The following is a 22,204-nucleotide window of genomic DNA, read 5'->3' as shown; positions in this document are numbered from 1 at the left end:
AGTAATTGGACAAATTAAATAACTGGAAATAAAATGTTCATTTCTAATACCTGGTTGAAAACCCTTTGCTGGCAATGCCAGCCTGAAGTCTTGAACTCATGGACATCACCAGATGCTGGGTTTCCTCCTTTTTAATGCTCTGCCAGGCCTTTACTGCAGCGGCTTTCAGTTGCTGTTTGTTTGTGGGCCTTTCTGTCCGAAGTTTAGTCTTCAACAAGTAAAATGCATGCCGAGTTGGGTTAAGATCAGGTGACTGACTTGGCCATTCAAGAATTTTCCACTTCTTTGCTTTAATAAACTCCTGGGTTGCTTTGGCTGTATGTTTTGGGTCATTGTCCATCTGTATCATGAAACGCCGCCCAATCAATTTGACTGCATTTAGCTGGATTTGAGCAGACAGTATGTCTCTGAACACCTCAGATTTCATTTGGCTGCTTCTGTCCTGTGTCACATCATCAATAAATACTAATGTCCCAGTGCTACTGGCAGCCATGCACGCCCAAGCCATCACACTGCCTAAACCGTGTTTTACAGATGATGTGGTATGCTTTGGATAATGAGCTGTTCCATACCTTCTCCATACTTTTATCTAGCCATCATTCTGGTAGAGGTTGATCTTGATTTCATCTGTCCAAAGAATGTTTTTCCAGAACTGTCCTGGCTTTTTGAGATGTTTCTTAGCAAAGTCCAATCTAGGCTTTCTATTCTTGAGGCTTATGAGTGGCTTGCACCTTGCACCTTGCCCTCTGTATTTACTTTCATTCAGTCTTCTCTTTATGGTAGACTTGGATATCGATACGCCTACCCGCTTGTTCACTTGGTTGGCTGTTGTGAACGGGTTTCTCTTCACTATGGAAATGTTTCTGCAATCATCTACCACTGTTGTCTTCTGTGGACGTTCAGGTCTTTTTGTGTTGCCGAGTTCACCAGTGCTTGCTTTCTTTCTCAGGATGTACCAAACTGTAGATTTTGCCACTCATCATATTGTAGCAATTTCTCGGATGGATTTTTTCTGTTTTCGCAGCTTAAGGATGGCTTCTTTCACCTGCATGGAGAGCACCATTGACCGCATGTTGTCTGTTCACAGCAAAATTTTCCACATGCAAGCACCACACCTCAAATCAACTCCACGCCTTTTATCTGCTTAATTGATAATGACATAATGACGGACTTGCCCACACCTGTCCATGAAATAGCCTTTGAGTCAATTGTCCAATTACTTTTGAGCCCCTGAAATGAAGGGATTGTGTTAAAAAAAATGAATCATGTATCATAAAGTAGTTTTTATTCCTGAGCTTTCAGCCCCTGCCAGGGGCCTTCATCAGAGGTTAATGCTTAGACTTATAAGAATCAATGCAATATATAGCAAAAATTACGTGTCAGGTGGGGGAGGCTAAGTCACTGTGATCAGGAGGGGGGATATCGGTTGTAAAGTTTTGTTTATTATGAACATGTTCTTCTTAAGTTTGCATATGCTGGGTTTATGTCCAAATGTCTGTTGATGGCGTTCTCGTTTGATAGCCAAGATTCAGCCAGCTCTCTGGCACTTTCAGTATTGGCCTTAAATCTTACTTGTACATTGTCCCAGTTAAATGTATGTCCTGTTGATTTAGTATGCGTATAGATCAGTGATTGTGAGTCCTGTCTTCTGACGGCGTTGCGATGTTCATGTATACGTGTTTCAATTCTTTAAGATTTAAGGCCAGTACTAAAAGTGCCAGAGAGCTGGCTAAATCTTGGCTATCAAATGAAAATGCCATCAACAGACATTTGGACATATTGGGAATTGGAGTTTGGTGTTGGGTTCCAGAGGTGGTGCCATGGGGCGCTGTAGGATCTCCTGAGCTCTGTTTGGGCCCCCACTTTACCTACTTCCAGGGATTACATAAAAGCAGCCAGCTATCACAGGTCCAGGAGCCAGACTCGGGAGGAAGGTGACAAAGCTTGATGAAGGGGGAGTGGAGGTGGACAGAGGCAGAGAGAGAGAGAGAGAGAGAGAATGAAGAAAAAGAAGCAAAGACTTTACTATTTTGTGCTTGTTGTACTGTGCTGGATGGTGGGAAACATTGTTGGAGCGACCCCCATAAGTCACGTGGTGTAATCGACAGGATTCCTGGATGACTGCGAGTCAGGAACCTACATTTTAATATATGTGGCAAACCCCGACACGGCAAGGCATCTGCACGCACCGTGGCAGCACACACAAAAAACATGTTGTAGCCCTGATGGGAAAGAGAAGGTCCAGGTATTCTGGGGTTGTAAAACCAACATGGGCTGGTCAGAGGAGACGATCACCAGACAGCAGGGCTTGATTTGAGGTATTTACTGGGCCCAGGGCTGATATACCCCAGGATTCTAATATGAATTATTCAACAACCTTCACCGCAGTAGGTAAGGGCTTGGGAAAAAATGTGCCAGAATCCCCCCAGTAAATTGGTAGAGGTGGGGCAGTCTGGACAGATGGATGGCCTTTCAAAGCTTGCAAGGCACCCAAAGGACCATGCTCAGAGACACACAGGCTCAATGGCTCACAGCTGCCAGGTAGGGACTGTCCAAATTACTCTGTTGTTGATGTACGGGAACTGAAAAGCCTGCTCCATTCCTTATGTACTCTTTTACAGACCTTTGGCCTTTTAAAGAAGGCAATTGAGGCATTGAAGAGGATGGCCGAGGTACCCCTGAAGATGGTGCATGGACTGTTTGAGGAAGCTTGGCGCAGGACTCTCATTAATGGTAGATGTGATGGTACAGGTGAGTAACTCCGGTACTGTAGAGCTAGAAACAAATTATCCTTGGGCTGTTCAAAAGGGAGTCAAGTAGACAGGATTCTGCTAGTGGACAAGAGTGTGATGACTGACCACCTGTTGGTGGGAAAGAAAGACCAAGGGCTGGACAAGACAGAGTGGCTTGTTGGTGCCAACAGCTGGGTTGTCCAGCCCCCTACCAAACTGGTGGCAGACACACACATGTCTATAGGGGTACAGACAGCATAGGATCTCTGTTTATCCCGATGAGAGACTCAGACTGTAGCTGTACGCCAGAGCAGAAAGGAGATCCATGAAAAAAAGACTGGGTCTCCTAACAAAACAGTGCAGGATCCAATGTGCTAAAGTGCATCAGAGGGCCCTCCACCAGCTGAGCATGAGAAAAACCAGGAATTCTTGTTCTGCTTTCATAGTTGCCTGATGCAAGCTCCAGACAGGGGGCGGCCGTTCTATGAATTCCGCCAGCCAGGCCATGGCTGGAGACACTACCCGTCCATAGCAAGAAAGAATGCCATAAGGCAAGACCTGCACAGCGTGTATTTCAGGGCAGAGCCATGGAGTGGCTGACAGTGACAATGCCTTCTGGAACAGACAAATTTTGTGAGATGGGATGCTCATCCCACAAGGCTCAGTTGGTGTTTGGGGAGCTGGAGTGCTCCCTGCAGGCCACAATCTAAACACACAATTATTTGAGACGGTCTGGTTGTTTAATAATATTTTGGTAAATGTTTTGTTTTTCATTTTTGTTTCCACAGAATTGCAGTTTGTTCCGATGTTTACTGTTTCTCTTTCATTATACTGATTTCATTTGTTGGTAAGGACCTTGAGCTGATGCTTAGTACAGTATGCCACATAATATTTACCATTGTCAATTGTATTTTTAAGATGTGGAACTGTCACAACCCCTCATTTAAACTTTCAATAAATTAAAATGAAATAAAAGAAAAAAACAGCAGGTTTCTGTGAGTATTAACATGTACCAATTATAAAAGCTTGTCCATTGCTTTACATTTCTGATTTTGAACTTACATATTGAAACTCTTACCTCTCAGTTTTTTTAATGGCACTTACAGCTTTTTATGGAGAGAACGTCTTACTTCCCTTGAATCAATTCTTTAAATTTGGATACCATGCTACTCTCATTCTGAATCACCTTGAAATGAGGTATATTTTCAGTCCTTCATTACCTGAGGTAAATGTTCTTTCTGTGGCCCAGATAAATATACTTTGATAATTTTCACTACCCAAACTCCTCTGAAGCTCATGTGAAGATACAAAAAATAAGTGCTTTCTGATAAGCCTTTCTCAGTACCATTGTTGTACTCAACTATTAGACTGATTGTGTGCTCAGTTTGTTTTGCCCTCTGTCAGACCCATTTGTTAACAGTCTCTGTCTAACCACAGGTCTTTTGTTGACAGGATGCTTTTCTAATGTTGGCACATTTTTTATAAACAATAACACTGTCATGCACAAAACCCCAGCAAGGTTATTGTTCCTTATACTGTTATACAATTCTGTGATACCATCTGTGCAATCTGTCATACTACAGTATATTCAAAGCTGTTTGAATCATTACACTTGTCCATGCTTTCAGTGAATTGAACAAAGACACAAACTCTTAAGACCAGCAAGTCTATTCTAAAAAGCAAACTATGCTATCACTAACTAAGAACTATAAGAATTTATACCTAATAAATTGACTTGCATGTGAATGTATTTATATATGAACTACAGGGACACTCTCGAGTATTCCCCATACCCAAAACACCAACACAGGAGTTTAAAATGACAAAAAGGGTTTTATTAAGATCATGCTGAATAAATAACACAAGGGAACAACAAAGTACAACAAAAAAGAAAAATAATAAACACCTCTGCCCTCTGGGCTTAGCTAAACAGCAGTAACCCCTGAATATTCTGTCACTGGTGTTCTCCCTGCTAATCTTCAAACACTATGGCTTTCCTTCCTCTGACCAGCAGAGTCCTTATTACTAGCCAATTCCCATCTCTAAGCTCACCAGACCAAGAGAAAAAGGTTGTTTTATACTGTGCCCCAGATTGCTTCTAGATACCCTGATATTAGAACTTCCAGGGACTTCGTTGCTACCATCAATCTTTCATGTCGTATAGCAGCAACTAGTCATACCAGCAAAAGTTGTTACTGCTGAGATGGCCTCAGTGCATATGCATACTGGATATGGCCGGGCAGATTGTTAGTCTTTCCCTGTACACTTGTTAAGACACATTACTCCATTGTAGCCTGATGAGCCTCAAAGAGCTTCTGTTACCACAAGGGGACCTTATGTGACCCCTGCCCTGATGGTATTATCCCGTGGTAATAAGGGTATCACTACTTTGACTAACTTTATAATAATTATAAATTAATATATCTCTTTTCTTGATAAATACTACAGTGATATGAGAAAATCCATCCTCTGGGAAACACTATGGCTGGTGACTCAGAGAAATGTTAGCCACAATTCTTTTTGTTGCTCCATATTCCAATCTTTAAATAATAAGCAAACTGTAAGTAGAGATTCTACTTTCTACTAAGCTGATTTAAAAAAAAAACATATGAACAGTAATTTATTTGAATACACTTTAACTGTACTACAGATGAATATTTTTTTTCATTATGTGATTGTATACAAGTAAATTTGCTCTATGCATCCCAGGAACTATGAGGGCACAAATGCCACTCCTGGCATGAAAAGATTGCAATACATAAGGCATTATGGATATTTTAAATGTGCACTAAGTGTATTTCATTCAAAAGTACAGTGGAACCTTGGGTCACGACCGTAATTCATTCCAAATCTCTGGTCGTGACCTGAAGTAATTTCCCCCAAAGGACTGTATGTAAATACAATTAATCCATTCCAGACCGTACAAACTGTATGTAAATATATTTTCTCTAAAGATGTTTAAGCACAAAAATAGTTGCTTATACCATAGAATGCACAGTGTAATAGTAAACTAAATGTAAAAACATTGAATAATACTGAGACAAACACCCAGGCTCCCTGCTCAGCTGCACGCGAGCTTGCGCTCGCTCGCTCGCTCTTTCTCTCTCTCTCTCACTCGCTTCCTCTCAGCTGCATGCGAGCCTGTGCTCGCTCTCTCTCTCTCATGCTTGCTCACTTGCTCTTGCTCTCTTTCTCTCTCTCTCTCTCCTGCACTGGCTTTCTCCTCATACTTCCTGCCTTCTCCTACAACCTCCCGTTCTTTCCTGTTCTCGTCTTTTTCCCTTTAGCCGACTCGTACTTCTATTTATGAAGAGGACGTGGTAGTCGTGGCAATTAGCAGCTCCTGGGAACAATTAAGGATGCGGACCGCTTCTCACCTGTGCACTTAGGTGAGAAACGCCCACATCACAAACTCCTCAGGAACCGCTTTGGCAACACACCACCATGCCCCCTTGCTAAGCCGCGAGTGCGGTGATTATTTATTAAAACTGGCCTTTTGACGGGAGCTGTGGACCTACTATACCACAGGTGGAAGCTGGGTTGAGAGGAGGTTACTGTTTTGAGGGAGAGTCCCTCTGCATGATGCACCGAGAACAATGTACAGTACAGGGAGAGACTGAACACAGAGGGGAAACTAGCTTGCTTGTCACCCAAGTGTGTGGTCGTGAACAGATGAAAAAGTTTGGCAAACTTTTTGGTCGTAACCCGATTTGTATGTGTTCAGAGACATTCGTGACCCGAGGTTCCACTGTAACTCATTTTAAAAGAAGCACTCCTTGTTACTGCAGATAGCCAAGTCACATTATTAGAATAAGCACTGTTTGAACACAATACAGCATCTTCTATGGCATGCTAGTCACTCCTATAAGTAAAACCCTATACATGTAAACCACCAAGTCTTAACACTGATAGATATTCATGTAATGTCTGTAAGATTTAAAACGTAAAATTACACCATTAGCAAAATCTCACTTACCTTGCATAGTAGTCTCTAGGTGGAACAAGCTCCTGAAAGAACTGAAACTGGTACAAATAGAGTCCAATCAAGTGCCCTGCACTGAATATAGCCATTAAAACACAAAGGCAGCTGAATATCAGCGGGTCAAATGTTCGACAGAAAGACCACCATGTACACAACCCCAAAAATACAAAGAAATATACAGCTGAGGTCAAAGATGGTAACATGATACCTGAAACAAAAAGAAGAAATGATTAATTGATAGAAGGCATGCTGTGCTGAATTTAGTTTTTTTTTAAGTACTTGAACGCATGGTTAAAATATATCATTTTAAGTAATAAAACATCCTCAAAGTAAATCATTTTTTGCAATAGCTATATGCATGGTAGTGCTAAAACGTTCTCCAAAAAATTAAAAAAAGGAAACAATTCCTTGATAGATTTTGAATCTAATTTGATTTAGAACCAGAAAACATTTATACCAGTAGTATTTCATGATTTTAGGCCATCTGGGCTCATAAATAGTACTGCTAACAGCAACTCAGCAGATCATTACTTTAATGAAACACTTTCGATTAATACTGGAGAGCAAAACTCACACCGTTCAATTTTGGATATTGCTGAGATATATATGTGTATGTAATGAAAAACTAGACCAAAAGTCACAATAAACCATTTATTTATAAGTTTGTGATTATTTGTAAAACTCCCTTGATAAAAAAAAAAAAATTGTTTTAATATTTTGTGTATTTTGAAAACTTGTTTAGAACTTCCTCTTAGATGTTTTAAACTATTTTCACAAATTTCAATAATGCACTTTATTAGTGATCTTAAACAACCAAGGTTTTTATGGTTTTCAGTATCTTCTGGTTTTCTGTCCAGTCACTATCTTAACATTGGGTTGTGTCACACTTCACTTGCTTTTCTTACTGATTTAGAACTAAACATATTGGCCACTTTACTAGATGCTATTAAAAAGCACTATTCAAAAGTATACAATATATTTTAAACATGTCTGAAAGGTGCATTTATTCACATACCCGTCCTCACCAAATCAGAATGTATATGGCAGTTACTGAAAAACCACAAAATAAAATTAATGTAGACATGACTTATCTAAAACAGAAAAGAGAAAAGGGTTTTGGTGCATGAATTGAGTAATAACAATGATGAGACCCTTCCACATATTCAGGGAGAAAGAGAGGGAGCAAGAGAGACAGTGTTCCACAAAGTGATCCACAAAAGCTAAATGAGTGCTGGCTAGGATTTGCTTATCAGAGCTTTGCTATAATAAAAATGGCATTATGAAGATCTTATCTGTATGACAGATTAATTTAAGAGAAAGCAATAATCACAGGAAGTCTATTATTTTGGATTTTAGGTTTTGTAGGTCAGAGCCTTAGGTTTGCAAATTAGCTTAGACTGAATGTCAAAGCTGTCAAGCTATTTGAGGAACTATGTTCTTACTGGTTTTTGCTGAAGCTACATTTACAACCTGCTGTACAGCATTCTAAACCAATTTCAATCCTTTTAGAAGTACTTCAAATAATCATTTGTGACAATACAACTGAGAGATAATCAAGGCAGGAGATTTTCCACAATTAAAGAGGACAGGTATTGTTAGACTATGTTTTAATATTTACAGATGAAACACATTAATTATGACCATGCCCAAGACATAACATTCAAAACTCCCAGTGATGTCTGTTATATTTCAGCCAGGATTCGTTGCCTGGCTTAGGTTTGTTCTAATTTGTTATATCTGATTTTTTTGTCATAGGTTCTTTTTAATTTTGTAATTTTTATTAATATTATTTTGTTAAAATATTATTTAATATTTATGTATTGTGTATTTGTGCTTTTGACTATGTTCCTTGTATTTCACAGGGTAGAACCCCAAGAGGAGAAGGGCCACACTCATCATTTACATTTGGGCTGAGGAGTGTGAATTAATATTATTACATACTTTTTAGATTTTCTAGGTTAGAGTAAATTTTGCTTTAGATTTTGGTTTCTGAATTATGGACTGGTCTTGGGATTCCATTAAGACAAACTGCTTTGCATTATTTCATTTATTTTTCCTACATCCTCATTTTTTAAGTGCTTAATATATATTTTTTTAAATTTAAAGCAACATTGTTTTGGTTTATCCTTCAAGCCAAAAGGCTTACATCTGTCTTCCCCCTTGAGGAGCATTTAGATTATTCTGATTGTCTTTTAAACTTTCAAAGCCTGTCCCTCATTTAATGTCTGTGCAGACAAGAAAGCCTACCTTTTGAATCTGGGGCCTGGCTACCAGGAGTACTGAGACACACTCAGTAAAGTCTTGGTCAGGCTAATTTTGGGGTCTCTTCACCTGTTTTTGACAATTTTATATTGAGGAATCAAACCATTTCAATTATGACCCAGAAGAACATGCAGAGTTAATTTTATTCAGTAGTAGGAGATGAAGTAGAATTTTTTGAGTAAGTATTAAAAGTCTTGAATTAAGATGTAGATATCACAAGACACAGTTCAGCTTTTCTAGTGCTCTTCAGTTTTTTAGTAATCATCCAGGCAATAATGTTACTGAGACAGGGGATAAACATATATATGGTTAATACACATACTGTTTTCTTATAAGCAGAATATATGGTCACATTCACAAAGCAGGCACTCTAAAAAAACAACATTTATTATTGAACACTGTGGTGGACAGGACCCCTATGTGATGGAAGGACAGGGGGGAGAGAGGGCTCAGGACATTATATCCCCTGGTATGCTAGAGGGCAGCCATCCTGCGTTGCAGCGGTTCCATGGATTCCCACAGGGCACACTGGGAGCTGGAGTTTGCTGCAGCCCTGTTGGGTTCTGTGAATGTCGCTGGGGTAGGTGTGGGATTGACAGAGCCTTTCATGGCGGGAAAGCCGCTCAGAAGTGCTGCCAGAAGGAGATCACCGGACACCTGGAACACTTCTGGGGGTTCCATTAAAGGAGCCAGCTGTCACTACTCTGGAAAGGGTAGGAAGAGGACGAAGTTTGCCAGGAAGAGGACAAAGCTTGCCAGGAGTAGTTTAGGTGGAAGGATGAGAAAGAAAAGAAGGAAGAAAAGTGTGCTGTGTGCACTGTCTGTGTTGGGTTTGGAAGCTGTGTGTCCCTTGCAGGCCACAACACACATGGACTAAGCATCAAATCTTGAGGTACACCATAAGAAAGAAATGCTGCAGAAAACTGGATTCGCCACAAATCAATGAATGTAACAAAAGAAAAGCTGGAGTACTTTGAGGACCAGCATGTTTCAGTAAGTTAAAAATATTCCTTCAGACACTTCAGCATGAGTGCTATTTTTAATAGTGTCAAAGAATACAGTGAATTCAATAAGCAGAAACACTTTCACAGATTATGATAACAGTAAAGAAAAGAGCACTTCACGTAAAATACATGTCACCCTTTAATTTCTTCAGTTTTTTGTATATTACATGCTGTATTACGGCAGGTTACCCACCTTACTTCATTTTAAGTTAGGTAAGATAGGTAGCCTTTACATAAAGAGAAGAAAGAAATCCATGTGTCATGATATTGTCTAGTATTTATCAGGATGCATTATGTTCATATTGGAAATTAACTTATTTATGTAAACAAAAATAATGTAAGCAGTGCCCTTCTTAACCAGGCTGAAGATCCTCAACTGAATTCAGCATAGATGGATAAATAAAATGGATTGATAAACACTAAGAAAATTTTTAGAAAATACATTGCAATCCACATTCAGTGATAGAATATATTTACATTCAAACTTAGTGGTCCAGTTTGCATGATATGGTAAGGAAGCTTGGCCAGGAAAGCAAATGATTTGGTAAGAATAATGGCAACAGCCTTTATGGGGAAACTTTTTGGATTCACTATAAAAAATAATATGCCAAAAGGGCCAGATCAACATAATTGTGGAGCACTTGCACTGCTGCTGCAAGATTGTGTCAAGAAGGCCTTAGACTCTGTTTAATCAATGTGATAGAAGCTTATTTGTTCGGAAAGGAGCTCAGTGTAGTAAAGAAAACGGAATCTAAAAGAAACACACCATAGGAGGACCACCAGATTGGATGACAAAACATAATTTGGACTATGTAAATGTTTCTAGCAATAACAAAGATGTGGGGCATTCCGTTAATCATTGGAAAAAATCACTGATGGACTAACCACTTGCACTTGTGGGACCAAACAGTCTAGAATACTCCTCCAGCATGAGAAACCCATCTTAGCTAGATGTGAAAATTACCTCAACTGGCTCTTTTAAGTCTTGAAAAACAACTGTTTAATTGCAGTATATATCATTAGTTTTGATCTCTCTACCCTAATACTGAGACCCTGGATAGAAACCTCATTTTGAACCCCTATACTTGTCCTCTCATTCTTTCTGGTACTACCGACAGCTCAAGACCAGAGATAAGGATGGTTAAGTAGACTTTAACTCCCCATTGACAATCAAACTATGTTACAAAGTTCACTGAACTGTTGCTGTAACACCAATTCTTTGGTCAATCTCACAATTACCTATCTCCCAACTCATCAATGATACAATAAGGCACCTGACACAGCTGCTTACCTTTACTTACTGAGAACAAGCCACACTTTTCTGGAAGAATATCATGACCTTATACAACATACTGTAGGTTATCCCAGGGAGGCTGAGGAGTGCGATATCCTTGTAATCAGAGAATAACTTATTTGCCTCACTTTTTAAAATGGTAACAAACATTCCAGTCCACTAGTCCCAAAGCACTGTCCTCATGTTCCATGAAAATGGATACATCCAACAAAATCCAATGTTTTCAGCATTTCAGGTCAGAACTATTCCACCCAATGACGTTGCCAATGAAGTGCTCCCCCCATCTCTTCATGATATTACTAGCTGAGGGCAACAATTATTTTACCCTTTCTGGGTACAGCCTGAGCAATGTTCCACCTACCCTTAAAGTGTGAAAGTCATTTTTCATGGCCTCACCAAATGTCACACACATGTGACCCTTCACTTCACTCACTGCTGTAATTGCAGCCTTTTTGCCTGCCAGTACCTCACATTCAAATTTAGAGATCCTCCCACAGATCTCTTTCTTTAACTTGACATGTTTTCTTCTGGGGCCTCATGCAAACGCTGTGCGTAGAATTCACACTAAAACATGGCGTGCGGACAAAAGCGGAAATGTGGTTATACACAAAAAAATCCACATGCATAAATCTGTAAGTTCGCCCACTTCCACGTTCTTCCACTACATAAATCCCGGTGAGCGTGAAAAGAAACTCACGTACACATGCCTGCTGTCCCGCACCGTCTCCTCCCAGAATTACGCCTCTTTGAATATGCAAACCAATATGAATAGCCCTTAAGCTCAGCGTTCTGTGAAAAGGCAATGGCAAAAGCATGGGGGGAAAATAGAAGAAATTCAGCAAATACCAAGTGGAGGCAAAGAAAAACGTACTATCTGTTGGTTTAAACAGTGGTATAAACAACAAAAAGGAAGTTGATCGAGTGACAAAGAGTGTCGGAGAAACTCGAAAGCTCAAGTTCACAATGTCGCACAGTGCCGAAATAAAAAAGAAGCTGTCAGATATCAGTTGCCATGAAAAAGTGAGTTGTAGCCCACTGTCTGAGTTTCAATGAAAGCTTATTAGGGTACTGAGAAAAAAAAATAGGCACACAGAGGGAAAAAAGCATGAAATGTCACCTTTAATCTCGAAATTTCCACTTTAATTACGTATTTATTTTGTCATTAAAGTATAACATCATAAACTTCATCTTAAAATCGTTTAATTTACTAGTTTCTCATATCCCATCGTACCTAAAGTAGCACGTTTAATGCTTTGTTTTGTATTTGATCTTCTATGTGCTCTATGTGTGTGAATCATTACGTGCTTCCAGGCTTTCTCTTCCTCCGACAGGACACAGAATCCATTATATTCGTAATATTACAGCTTTCTAAATAATTAAAATACCAAGAGGTATACTTGATATCATTTTAATGATGATAGGAGTTAAAGCATGTTATTAAACATGGGAACACTGTCACGTGATGATGTTCATTGCCTCACGCAAGATGCTTGCTGCGCCATGTGCTACCTTCAATGAAATAATTTATTGCAGCAGTACTGTCTCTTTCAAACGTACTAACCCCCAATTCCTGTCCTTTGTGGAGGCTGGCCCAGACACAGACAGGCAGATACGTTCATTTTTCCCACCACACGTTTATTTACAATATGTACAAGTCCATAAGTGCACCACAAAGCCCCAAAGTCCTGGCCACACAATGCCTTACTTCCTTCAGGCCGCCTCCTTGCCTCCTATCTTCCAGCTCAGTCCACTCCGCTCCCGACTCTCGCCCTGAATGAAGGGAGGTGGCCCCTTTTATTATCACCCGGATGTGCTCCAGGTGGGTTCCGGCAATCTTCCACGGACACATCCCCAGAAGCACTCCGGCTGTACCTGCTCCTCTTCCTTCCAGCACTTCCTGGTGTGGTGTAAGTGCTGAGGTCCAGGGCTCCAAAGGCATGGGGGCGCCCCAAAGGAACCAGGGCAGTCGCCCCCAGATGGTCTGGGGAAGGTGCAAGCCCTCCTCCGGTCCTCCTGGGCGTCCCAGCCGGGTCGCCACCCCAGCCACCTCTGACACCTTACTCTTCTTTCTCTAAATACCCAATCACCACACAATCAGCTCTGTAATAGACGTTAAGCCATCTGTAAGCATAAAACGCAGATTCTTCAAAACTTTTAAGGAACATTGAAATATCTTCGTAGTACATGTTAAATTATTCTATCCATCCAGTGTCGCGTCAGTCCCAGCAAGAATACAGTGTGAGGCAGGAACAATCCGTGAACGCCAGCTTATTTATTAACAATATAGATTATTTAAATTAAGTTAAAGTTTTATTTTGCTGCATTTCATCTTAAAAATTATATCGTCATTATATATAAATACGCGCTTTATAAAGTGGTACAGCTTTTGCAATATTATAACTGTATCGCAAGTTTACAGTGAGGTAATTGTACTTATAAGTACAAACAGTTCTACAAGGAGCACATGATGGACTGATTGAGTGCATTTATAGTCCTTGGGATGAAACTGTTTCTGAACCACGAGGTCCGTACAGGAAAGGCTCTGAAGTGTTTGCCATATGAGAACAGTTCAATAGACAGCATGGCTGAGTCAGTGTGTGCTTGATGCTGTATACCGATAATTCACTTTCTGATCTGCTATACATCTGTGATTCCCCACTCAGATACAGTGATAGAAATACTCTGAGTGGTGCAGTAATATGGAAAAAGATGATTCGCTGTGGCAACCCCTAACGGTAGCAGCTGAAAGAAGAAGAAGGTTCAGTGAGAGTAACAACGCTAAAACAGCTATTATATTTATAATAGTTTGACCATTCTGTGTACCATTATATTGTTACAGGTTAATTACAATGAGATACATTAAACTAATAAGCAATATGCGGTTAATTTCAGTGTACAGTATTTGTAAAGCCGCGTCAGGTATATGGATCTAAAAAAGAAAGAAAAACCACACTGGAACAGTAGCACTGCTTTGATGCTGGGTGCCGCCAGTCTGCAAAACTGAGCGCGGAACTTGCATACGCCAGGGTATGAGCTACCATGAAAATGTGCGTGGCTTTACACCAAGTCTAGGTTTTATACATTGTGATTTGTACGTGGAAACATTCTTACGCAACATTTTCTGCATACACACCGTTTATACATGAGGCCCCTGGTGTCTTCCAATGAGTCAATGAGTTTCCAGAGTGACAGGAAACAAAAAACTTTGGACGATAGACATGAATTGGTTGGATCTATTATTTTGGTTTTCAAGCAAACTGGATAAATGTTACTGGTTGCAACTATTTTTAATTCTGCAAATTATGCATTTACATGAGCGCAGAAAACTCTAAAAGACTGATTAAGCAAAAACCTCAACTAAAAGGAGAAATTTGCACTGAATTAAAAGCTTGGCTAGAAGAAACACATTTTGCATACACAGACATCAAGAACTTTAACCTGAAATCGCTGGTGAAGATGCAATCAAAATTTATTAGTGATTCTTCAGTTGTATTCATCTTTCCTGAAATAAAAAACATTTCAAAGAATGTACAGGGGTGGGAGGAAATGTATTACCTCCGTTTTCTCTCTTCTAATTTTCTTTGTTATTTTATATGTTTAATTGGGCACTGAATACATATTGATGAAATTTAAGCAATCCTTCATATAAAGTCTCTCATACCATACAAAACTGGTGTTACGAGATGATTTCCATTATGATATCCATAATGACTTTTTAAAAGCAAAGGAAAACCATTATGGGTATCAACCTAGTTGAGAAAAACAGTGCTTGGTGCTCTCCTGTAACTACCTCACAGAACTTTCTGAATGTTGGCTTTAGTATGTGGAGCTATGTGATGATTTTGTTGAAAAATAAAACCAAAGAAAAAAGCATTGTATTACATGAATGATTTCTGTATTTCTTCTGTATTTCTGTATTACAACAGAACTGAGATGGGTGGCTGTAAATGTTTCATTATTTTATTTTTAAAAGACTATTACCTGTCAAACCAAGTAATATTGTCACAACTACTTTTCCAGCAGTGGTTACAATATTGCCAATAATTTCTTTGAGTTTTGATGCCACTCCGGCTATACGACGTAGCACTTTCATCTTTGTGCTCTCCTCTTGCTCCTCAGTTTCCTCCAATTCATCATCCTCTATCTCACACACCTCCCCTGTTTCAAAATCTTCTTCAAACATCATCTCTTCCTCAATCTCCAGCTTCTCTTCATCCTGTAGAAGATAGAAAAAAATTACATACAACAAAAATGCAATTGAAAAACAATTCCACAATGTCCGTATTATTCTACTTATTTTCCTTTTCACTCTTCTCTGTTGCATTACAGAAATTACCATTTATTGGACTGTCCTTGACAGTGATTCTTTTTAAGAAAAATGCACAGCTTACCAAATAAACAACAGTAAAACTTTCCACTTTTCAATCTAGTGATGTGCTGATTTATCATTTAGACAAGTTTATAAAGTGAGAGATGTTCCCTTTCTAAACTAACAGACTTCACTTATTCTGAACGTTAACATATTCCAAAATCATAGCCAGTAAAATGTAAATTGTACCTATATTGATCCCTCGCTATATCGCGCTTCGACATTCGCGGCTTCACTTCATTGCAGATTTTAAATGTAAGCATATCTAAATATACTGTATATCACAGATTTTTATCTGGTTCACAGATTTCTGCTGACAATGGGTCTTTTAATTTATGGTACATGCTTCCTCAGTTGGTTTGCCCAGTTGATTTCATACAAGGGATGCTATTGGCAGATGGCTGAGAAGCTACCCAATCAGAGCATGTATTACATATTAAATAAAACTCCTCAATGATATACGATGTGCTTCCTGCGTGGTGCTTCGCATACTTGAAAGCCCGAACAGCACGTATTGATTTTTGATTGTTTGCTTTTTCTCTCTCTGTCTCTGTCTCTGTCTCTCTCTCTGGCATTCTCTGCTCCTGACGTGCACTCCTTTGAAGAGGAAGATATGTTTGCATTCTTTTGATCGTGGGACGGAACTGTCATCTCTGTCTTGTCATGAAGCACAGTTTAAACTTTTGACTAAAAGGTGTTATTTTATGTCTAGAGGGATCTAATAACGTTAAAAAACGTATTTAGAAGGTCGTAAAGAAGTTTTCTATTCTCTAACTGCGAAAATATTCAATTCATAAATAAAGAATCCTACTTCGCGGAAATTCATTTATCGCGATAGAGTTTGGAACAGATTAACCGCGATAAACAAGGGTTTACTGTACATGCATATTTTTTGTCAAAATAATAAAATTCAAATACCATACATATAAATCTATATTGTGGCCTGTAGGGGGCGCTCCAGCTCCCCAAACTTGACACTGACAGTCACAGGCACAGGTTTTACACAGAACACAAGTTTTTATTTTGTGAGAAACTAAGCGCTAGAATGAAGCACACAGCAATAAAGCACTTTGCCTTCTTTTCTCCTTTCGTCTTCTTTCTCAATCTCTCTCTCTCGCTATCTCTCTTTCTCTCATACTCTGCCTCCTCCAGCAACAAGCTTTGACTTCTTTCTCCCGATTCAGGTTCCTGGAAACTGCATTTCTTTGTACTTGTACAATGACAATAAAATTGAATTGAATCTAATCTAATCTAATTAGAATATAATTGTATTACTCTTATAATAAAATGCACACATTATTCATTTTGAAGCCCTGATGCTTAATGGCTTCATTTGATTTTTTTAGGTATACAGGTGAAAACTTAGAATACTGTAAAAGGAAAACATTAATATAGTAGTCTTTATTTTACTATATATTAAATTGAGAAATGTACATGTCTTCACTTGCTATAAACTAAATTTATTTTCAGTTTCTCTTTTTATTGTCCAGCCTTATTTGCTTTGTGCTACAAATAAGCAGAATGTTTGTGGTGAAGAGTTAGGTTTCTTAGTGTTTTTGCAGCAATGTGAAAAGTTGGAATTAAATATCCATTATGAGGCACTCTATTGAACAAACACAATTGCAATACATATTCAAATATACAGAATGAACAGTACAATAACAAAATCAAAAGAAAACAAATGCAAGAAATTAACACAGGGTAATGGGAATAAATCCATAATTATAAGACAGGCTAGATAAAACATTTAGAAGACTATGAATAAACAAGAAACATTTCACTACCTAATTGGTTTATTTTTGTGTATAATATTTCAAATGATGACAAATTAATCTAAGATCTGCTACCATTATTTTTCACGGGTTAGCAGTATAAAAATGAGTTAAATTCATTTGATTTTCTGCCAGTGTGAAAGGGATTACATTTTTTTTTGAATAATTATCACTTGAATATTATAAAATACATTTATCTCATTGCTATTGTTAGACAGACATAGCAGTTTAAAAATCATATTCAGACAAACAGAAATAAATACAAAAGGAATAAAAGCAAAACATGAAATTGTGATTACAAGAAAGTGGAGTTTCCATCTATTCTAACATGGACTTAGACAATCATAAAGTAATAGGACCTTTCTATTTTGGACCTTCTCTGGGCTATACATTCTAAAAGAAAACGTGATTCCCTGTCTAGCAGTGCACATAACTCAAACAATGTTGCCCAGATGCCCTCATATTTAAATAAAGAAGTTACTACCTTTGACTCACTATGAAGGTGAGATTATGTTTACATTCTATGAATTACTGAATATATTAGATGTTACATTTCTGTTGTACAGAAATGACCAGGTAGCAATTTTTTTTGTATACATGTTTCAGTAGTGATAAATTGACCATACTGTGTGCATTTGGGTTAGGAAGATGGATGGATGGATAGTTCACTTTCATAACCCAACCTTAATATTTATATTAAACAGAGGCTGTATAACTTTTGGAAAAAATATTCAAGTTCTGCATCTAAGGGTTTTAAAAATAAAAATACAGAAGTACAGGTCTGTTTTCTTTACCTGTACGTGGAATTGGATGGAAATGCTATGTACCTGGCTGATAACTATAGGCTGGTTTTGATGGAAATTAAAATGGATAATCATGTTACATTAATCTACTGTAGTGCTCTCTTCTGTTTTTGTACTTTTTAACATTTTCTTAAATGGTAAAGAGGTACCATATTTCTAAACACTAACTATTGTGAATCCTAAATCACAGTGTTTAGTTAAAAGTACATACTTTTTTAAGGAATTTGAAAATTAGATAATTCAAGAAAGGTGAACTAAATGGTTGACACACAGTTTATTATGTTTCAAATCATAAATTTTATGTTTAATAAATCCTACTTACTAAACTTCAGACAACAGTCACAAGCAAAATTTAAATGAAATAAACTAGCCTCACAAGTAGTGTATACAAGTATTTGGAATAATACTAATATTACAAGCCAGTGCCATTAGTTAGCTTCATGCTAACAGTTCCCAAGCAATGAGCTCAGTATTAAGATAATGAGCATACAGTTCTTCAGAACAGCTATCAAAAGATTTTTTGTAAGAAATTAGTCATCAAACTACCATCTGGAATGCTGAATATGGTCTCTCACTCTCATAGTAGTTGCTACCAGCAAAAAAACTGTTTTCCAGATACATGAAAAAATATGTCTAAATATTTTAACAACCTTACATACTGTAACTGTGATCAATGCCATTGAAAAAATAATTGCATTGCTGGGGTAATGTTTATCCCCAGATAAATAAAACACAATTCAAGACAGATAAATGTCTTGCCGTTATATTTGCAAATAACAGTTAAAAGCAGAACAGTATATGTGATAAGTATTGATTATGTGTTCCTTTAATGAGTAAACTGAATTTTAATGCGGTGATTCTGAAGTAAGGGAGTTTTCAGTGTGTTACTACTGTGATACTACTGCACTCTGGTTTAAAGGTTCTATTTGGTGAAACCTTATATTACTGAAAACAATAAATAGTTCAGGTGTGTAATTCCAGGAGCAGCTGATACACTTTTCTGTGCATTATAAAACAAGGTGATAAATTGTTACAATGGATCCATTTCTGTGTAGTTTGGCATATGAAATGTCCTTCAGCAGAGTGTTATGTTTGTCACAGAAGAAATATTGCAACTACGATGTCGTTTTTTTCCTGAATCTGGCTAAAATGCAAGCGTGTATACAGCAAATTGAAACAAAAGGCAAGAGCCTCCAAACAGGATATACTCATATAAACAAAGATAAACATGCATTTCTCTGTGTATACTGACAAAAAAAGTCAAGTTACAATAGACTTAATTTTACTAAGAAAGGACTATTTTTCTATGTTGCATTTGTACTTCGCTACATACTGAAGGAAAACTTATTAGTAGTGCAATTATTAGTAGTGATAAGTGGTTCCAGATATTCAGGTGCTCATACTCAAGTTCAGTACTGATAGAAAAAAACTCCATATTGACAGAAAACAAACTATCATGTTTACATTAACAATATTCTACCAAATAAATACAGCTGTGGCATATTTATTAATTCTTCAGACGCGCTGAGGTAAGTAATGCAGTTAGGCTCATACAGATTGCTCCAAAGAGTGGTGACGTATGTATGTTGATTAGCACATGCAAGTAGAAATTTCAATGTGCTCTGTACATCTGTTTATAATGACCTATAAATCCATCTTCCTAACCTACTTATTCGGGCAAGGGTTGGGGCAGCTGGAACCAATCTCAGCAATCATTGAGTGCAAAGCTGGAACAATATCTGGAGAGGGTACCAAATCGTCACAGGATGAACACACCCAAACTAGGCACAATTTAGCAGTGCCAATTCACCTAATTTACATGTTTTGAACTGTGGGAAGAAACCAGAGCTACTGGAGGAAACTCATGCAGGTACATGAAGAACATGCAAGTTCCATGCAGGGAGTACCCAGGACTTGAACCCTGGCCTCCTTAATTTTAGGCAGCAGTGGTAACACTGCACCACTGTGCCACCCCTATTAATACTGGTAAAGAATAAGATCTCTGATACCCAGAATGAGCTTACAATACCTTTAAAGGTCTTTGATCTAAGCAAGTATAGAAATTAATGTATGCATATAGTCATGCATAATTTATTCTTCACTGTTAGATTCATGTTACTAAGTACCTGCATTTATTTACTAAACCACAGCTTTTCAAACTAGGTGTCAAGATTTGGCTTGAGGCTTGTTAACTAGGTAATTTTCAAATTTTTACTTTATATTTTGGTGCTTTTTTGGTCTCTGTTCATTAGCAAAGAATGAAACACCTATAACTTGTGTGCAACTGCTTAAAAGAAGCAGGTGAAAATCTGAATCCTCCAAACAAATGTGACATTTGAAAACACAGCCTTTCACAAAAACTGGATTTTCTGCATGAATAAAGTGATGTAATCAATTAGAAAGCTTACAGGGAAAAGTTCGCACTGAGTTATTGGAACTGCCATGGACAAAAAAAGATAAAATTGTTTATGATAGCTCAAACATGTCAAACACAGTCATTAATTGGTTCTTCTTCCTTTTTTAACAGTCTTAAAAAAAACTCTCAATGTATCTTATGTGGAAAGAAAACCGGAGAACAAAGAGAAACACCTACAAAAAAAGGAAGTTGAAATCCTCAAACAAAGAATGAATACTGGACCTTCAGTTCACAATGATAAATTTGGAAAACATATGTCACATGAATTAATAGGAAAATGATAAAAGTGAAATAGGAATGCAAAACAGTGGTAAAAATACAAATACAGGTAAAATTCTGTTACAATGAACTCCCAGGGACCTAAAAAATATTTTGTTGTAACGAAAATTTTGTTGAAATGGAGATTCTGTATTTGTTACTATAGTGCTTTCTTTAACTTGCGTCCAGGCGTTTGCAATCATTTCAATAGCTTCTTTCATGTTAATTTTAATCACCTCCTGCCTATAAGTTATTCTGACAAGAATTTTTCTCAGCATTTCCTTGCCATAATACACTTTCAGGGTGCGAATGATGCCCAAATCCAATGACTGAAGCACTGCTGTGCAATTGGGTGGGAGGAATTCAACGCAAACATTATCTAAATGTAGAAGCATGTTGTTTGCAGCACAGTTAGCAATCAGAAGCCGAATCATCCTTTTCTTCTTCCTTATATTGTGAAGTTTCTGAACACTTTTGGGATCCCCCCCACTCCCCACCCAATGGGAATGACCCACTGAAGTGTGTCCCGAAACGCGATTGCAGTGTCTGTGGAAGATTGTTTGTCTGTTGCCAGGGCAGGGCAACAGAAGGCTCACATTGCTTCAGTGAAGCGCCACAGAAGCAACAACAACAACATTTATTTATATAGCACATTTTCATACAAACAGTAGCTGAAAGTGCTTTACATAATAAAGAATAGAAAAATAAAAGACACAATAAGAAAACAGAATAAATCAACATTAATTAACATCGAATAAGAGTAAGGTCCAATGGCCAGGGGGGACAGAAAAAAGAAAAAAAAACTCCAGAAGGCTGGAGAAAAAAATAAAATCTGTTGTGATTCCAGACCATGAGACCGCCCAGTCCCCTCTGGGCAGAAGCAAATCATAAAAGATCGGGGTCGCGCTATAAGTCCTTGTCTTGCACCCCAAAACCAGAGGCTTAGTCTCAGTACTTCAGTAAAACCAGCTTTATTCAGCTTGAAACAGGAACGGCACAGTTATTTATTGTAGCGTGATCAGCCACTCTGCTATACACAAACACAGCAGTCAGGCAGGGTCGTGACCAGGTCAGTGACCAAGTAGTCCTGTTATCTGCATTTACAATGTCCGTGCGCCTAACCTTGCATCACCCATCGAGATCTTTTCTGTTTACTTTGGCGAAGAGACGCAGCATAGCTGTGAGCCTGCTGTTGCCCCACACCGACGCGGAGATCGCACTTCGGGACGTTCTTCGGCGTGCTGTCTAGTTATGCGAGATCCCAAAAAAGTTTACAAACCTCACATTTTCTTGAATGAGTGACACATTAATA

The 22,204-nt window shown here is 38.3% G+C and overlaps 1 protein-coding gene across 4 annotated transcripts in view; it reads right to left on the bottom strand.

Annotated features, from left to right (window-relative positions):
* Positions 1 to 22,204, bottom strand: part of LOC120530341 (piezo-type mechanosensitive ion channel component 2) — a 559,538-nt gene that overhangs the window by 161,437 nt on the left and 375,897 nt on the right. For all 4 annotated transcript variants that reach the window (XM_039754759.1, XM_039754756.1, XM_039754758.1 and 1 more), the window contains exons 6-7: positions 15,256 to 15,490; positions 6,709 to 6,922 (exon numbers count right to left, since the gene is read on the bottom strand). In XM_039754759.1, coding sequence (XP_039610693.1) covers positions 6,709 to 6,922; positions 15,256 to 15,490 — 449 coding nt within the window. The remainder of the gene's footprint in view (positions 1 to 6,708; positions 6,923 to 15,255; positions 15,491 to 22,204) is intronic.

The sequence above is a fragment of the Polypterus senegalus genome, chromosome 5, assembly GCF_016835505.1.
Source record: "Polypterus senegalus isolate Bchr_013 chromosome 5, ASM1683550v1, whole genome shotgun sequence".
NCBI classification, from domain to species: Eukaryota; Metazoa; Chordata; class Cladistia; order Polypteriformes; family Polypteridae; genus Polypterus; species Polypterus senegalus.
This window is presented reverse-complemented; position numbering and strand designations above follow the sequence as displayed.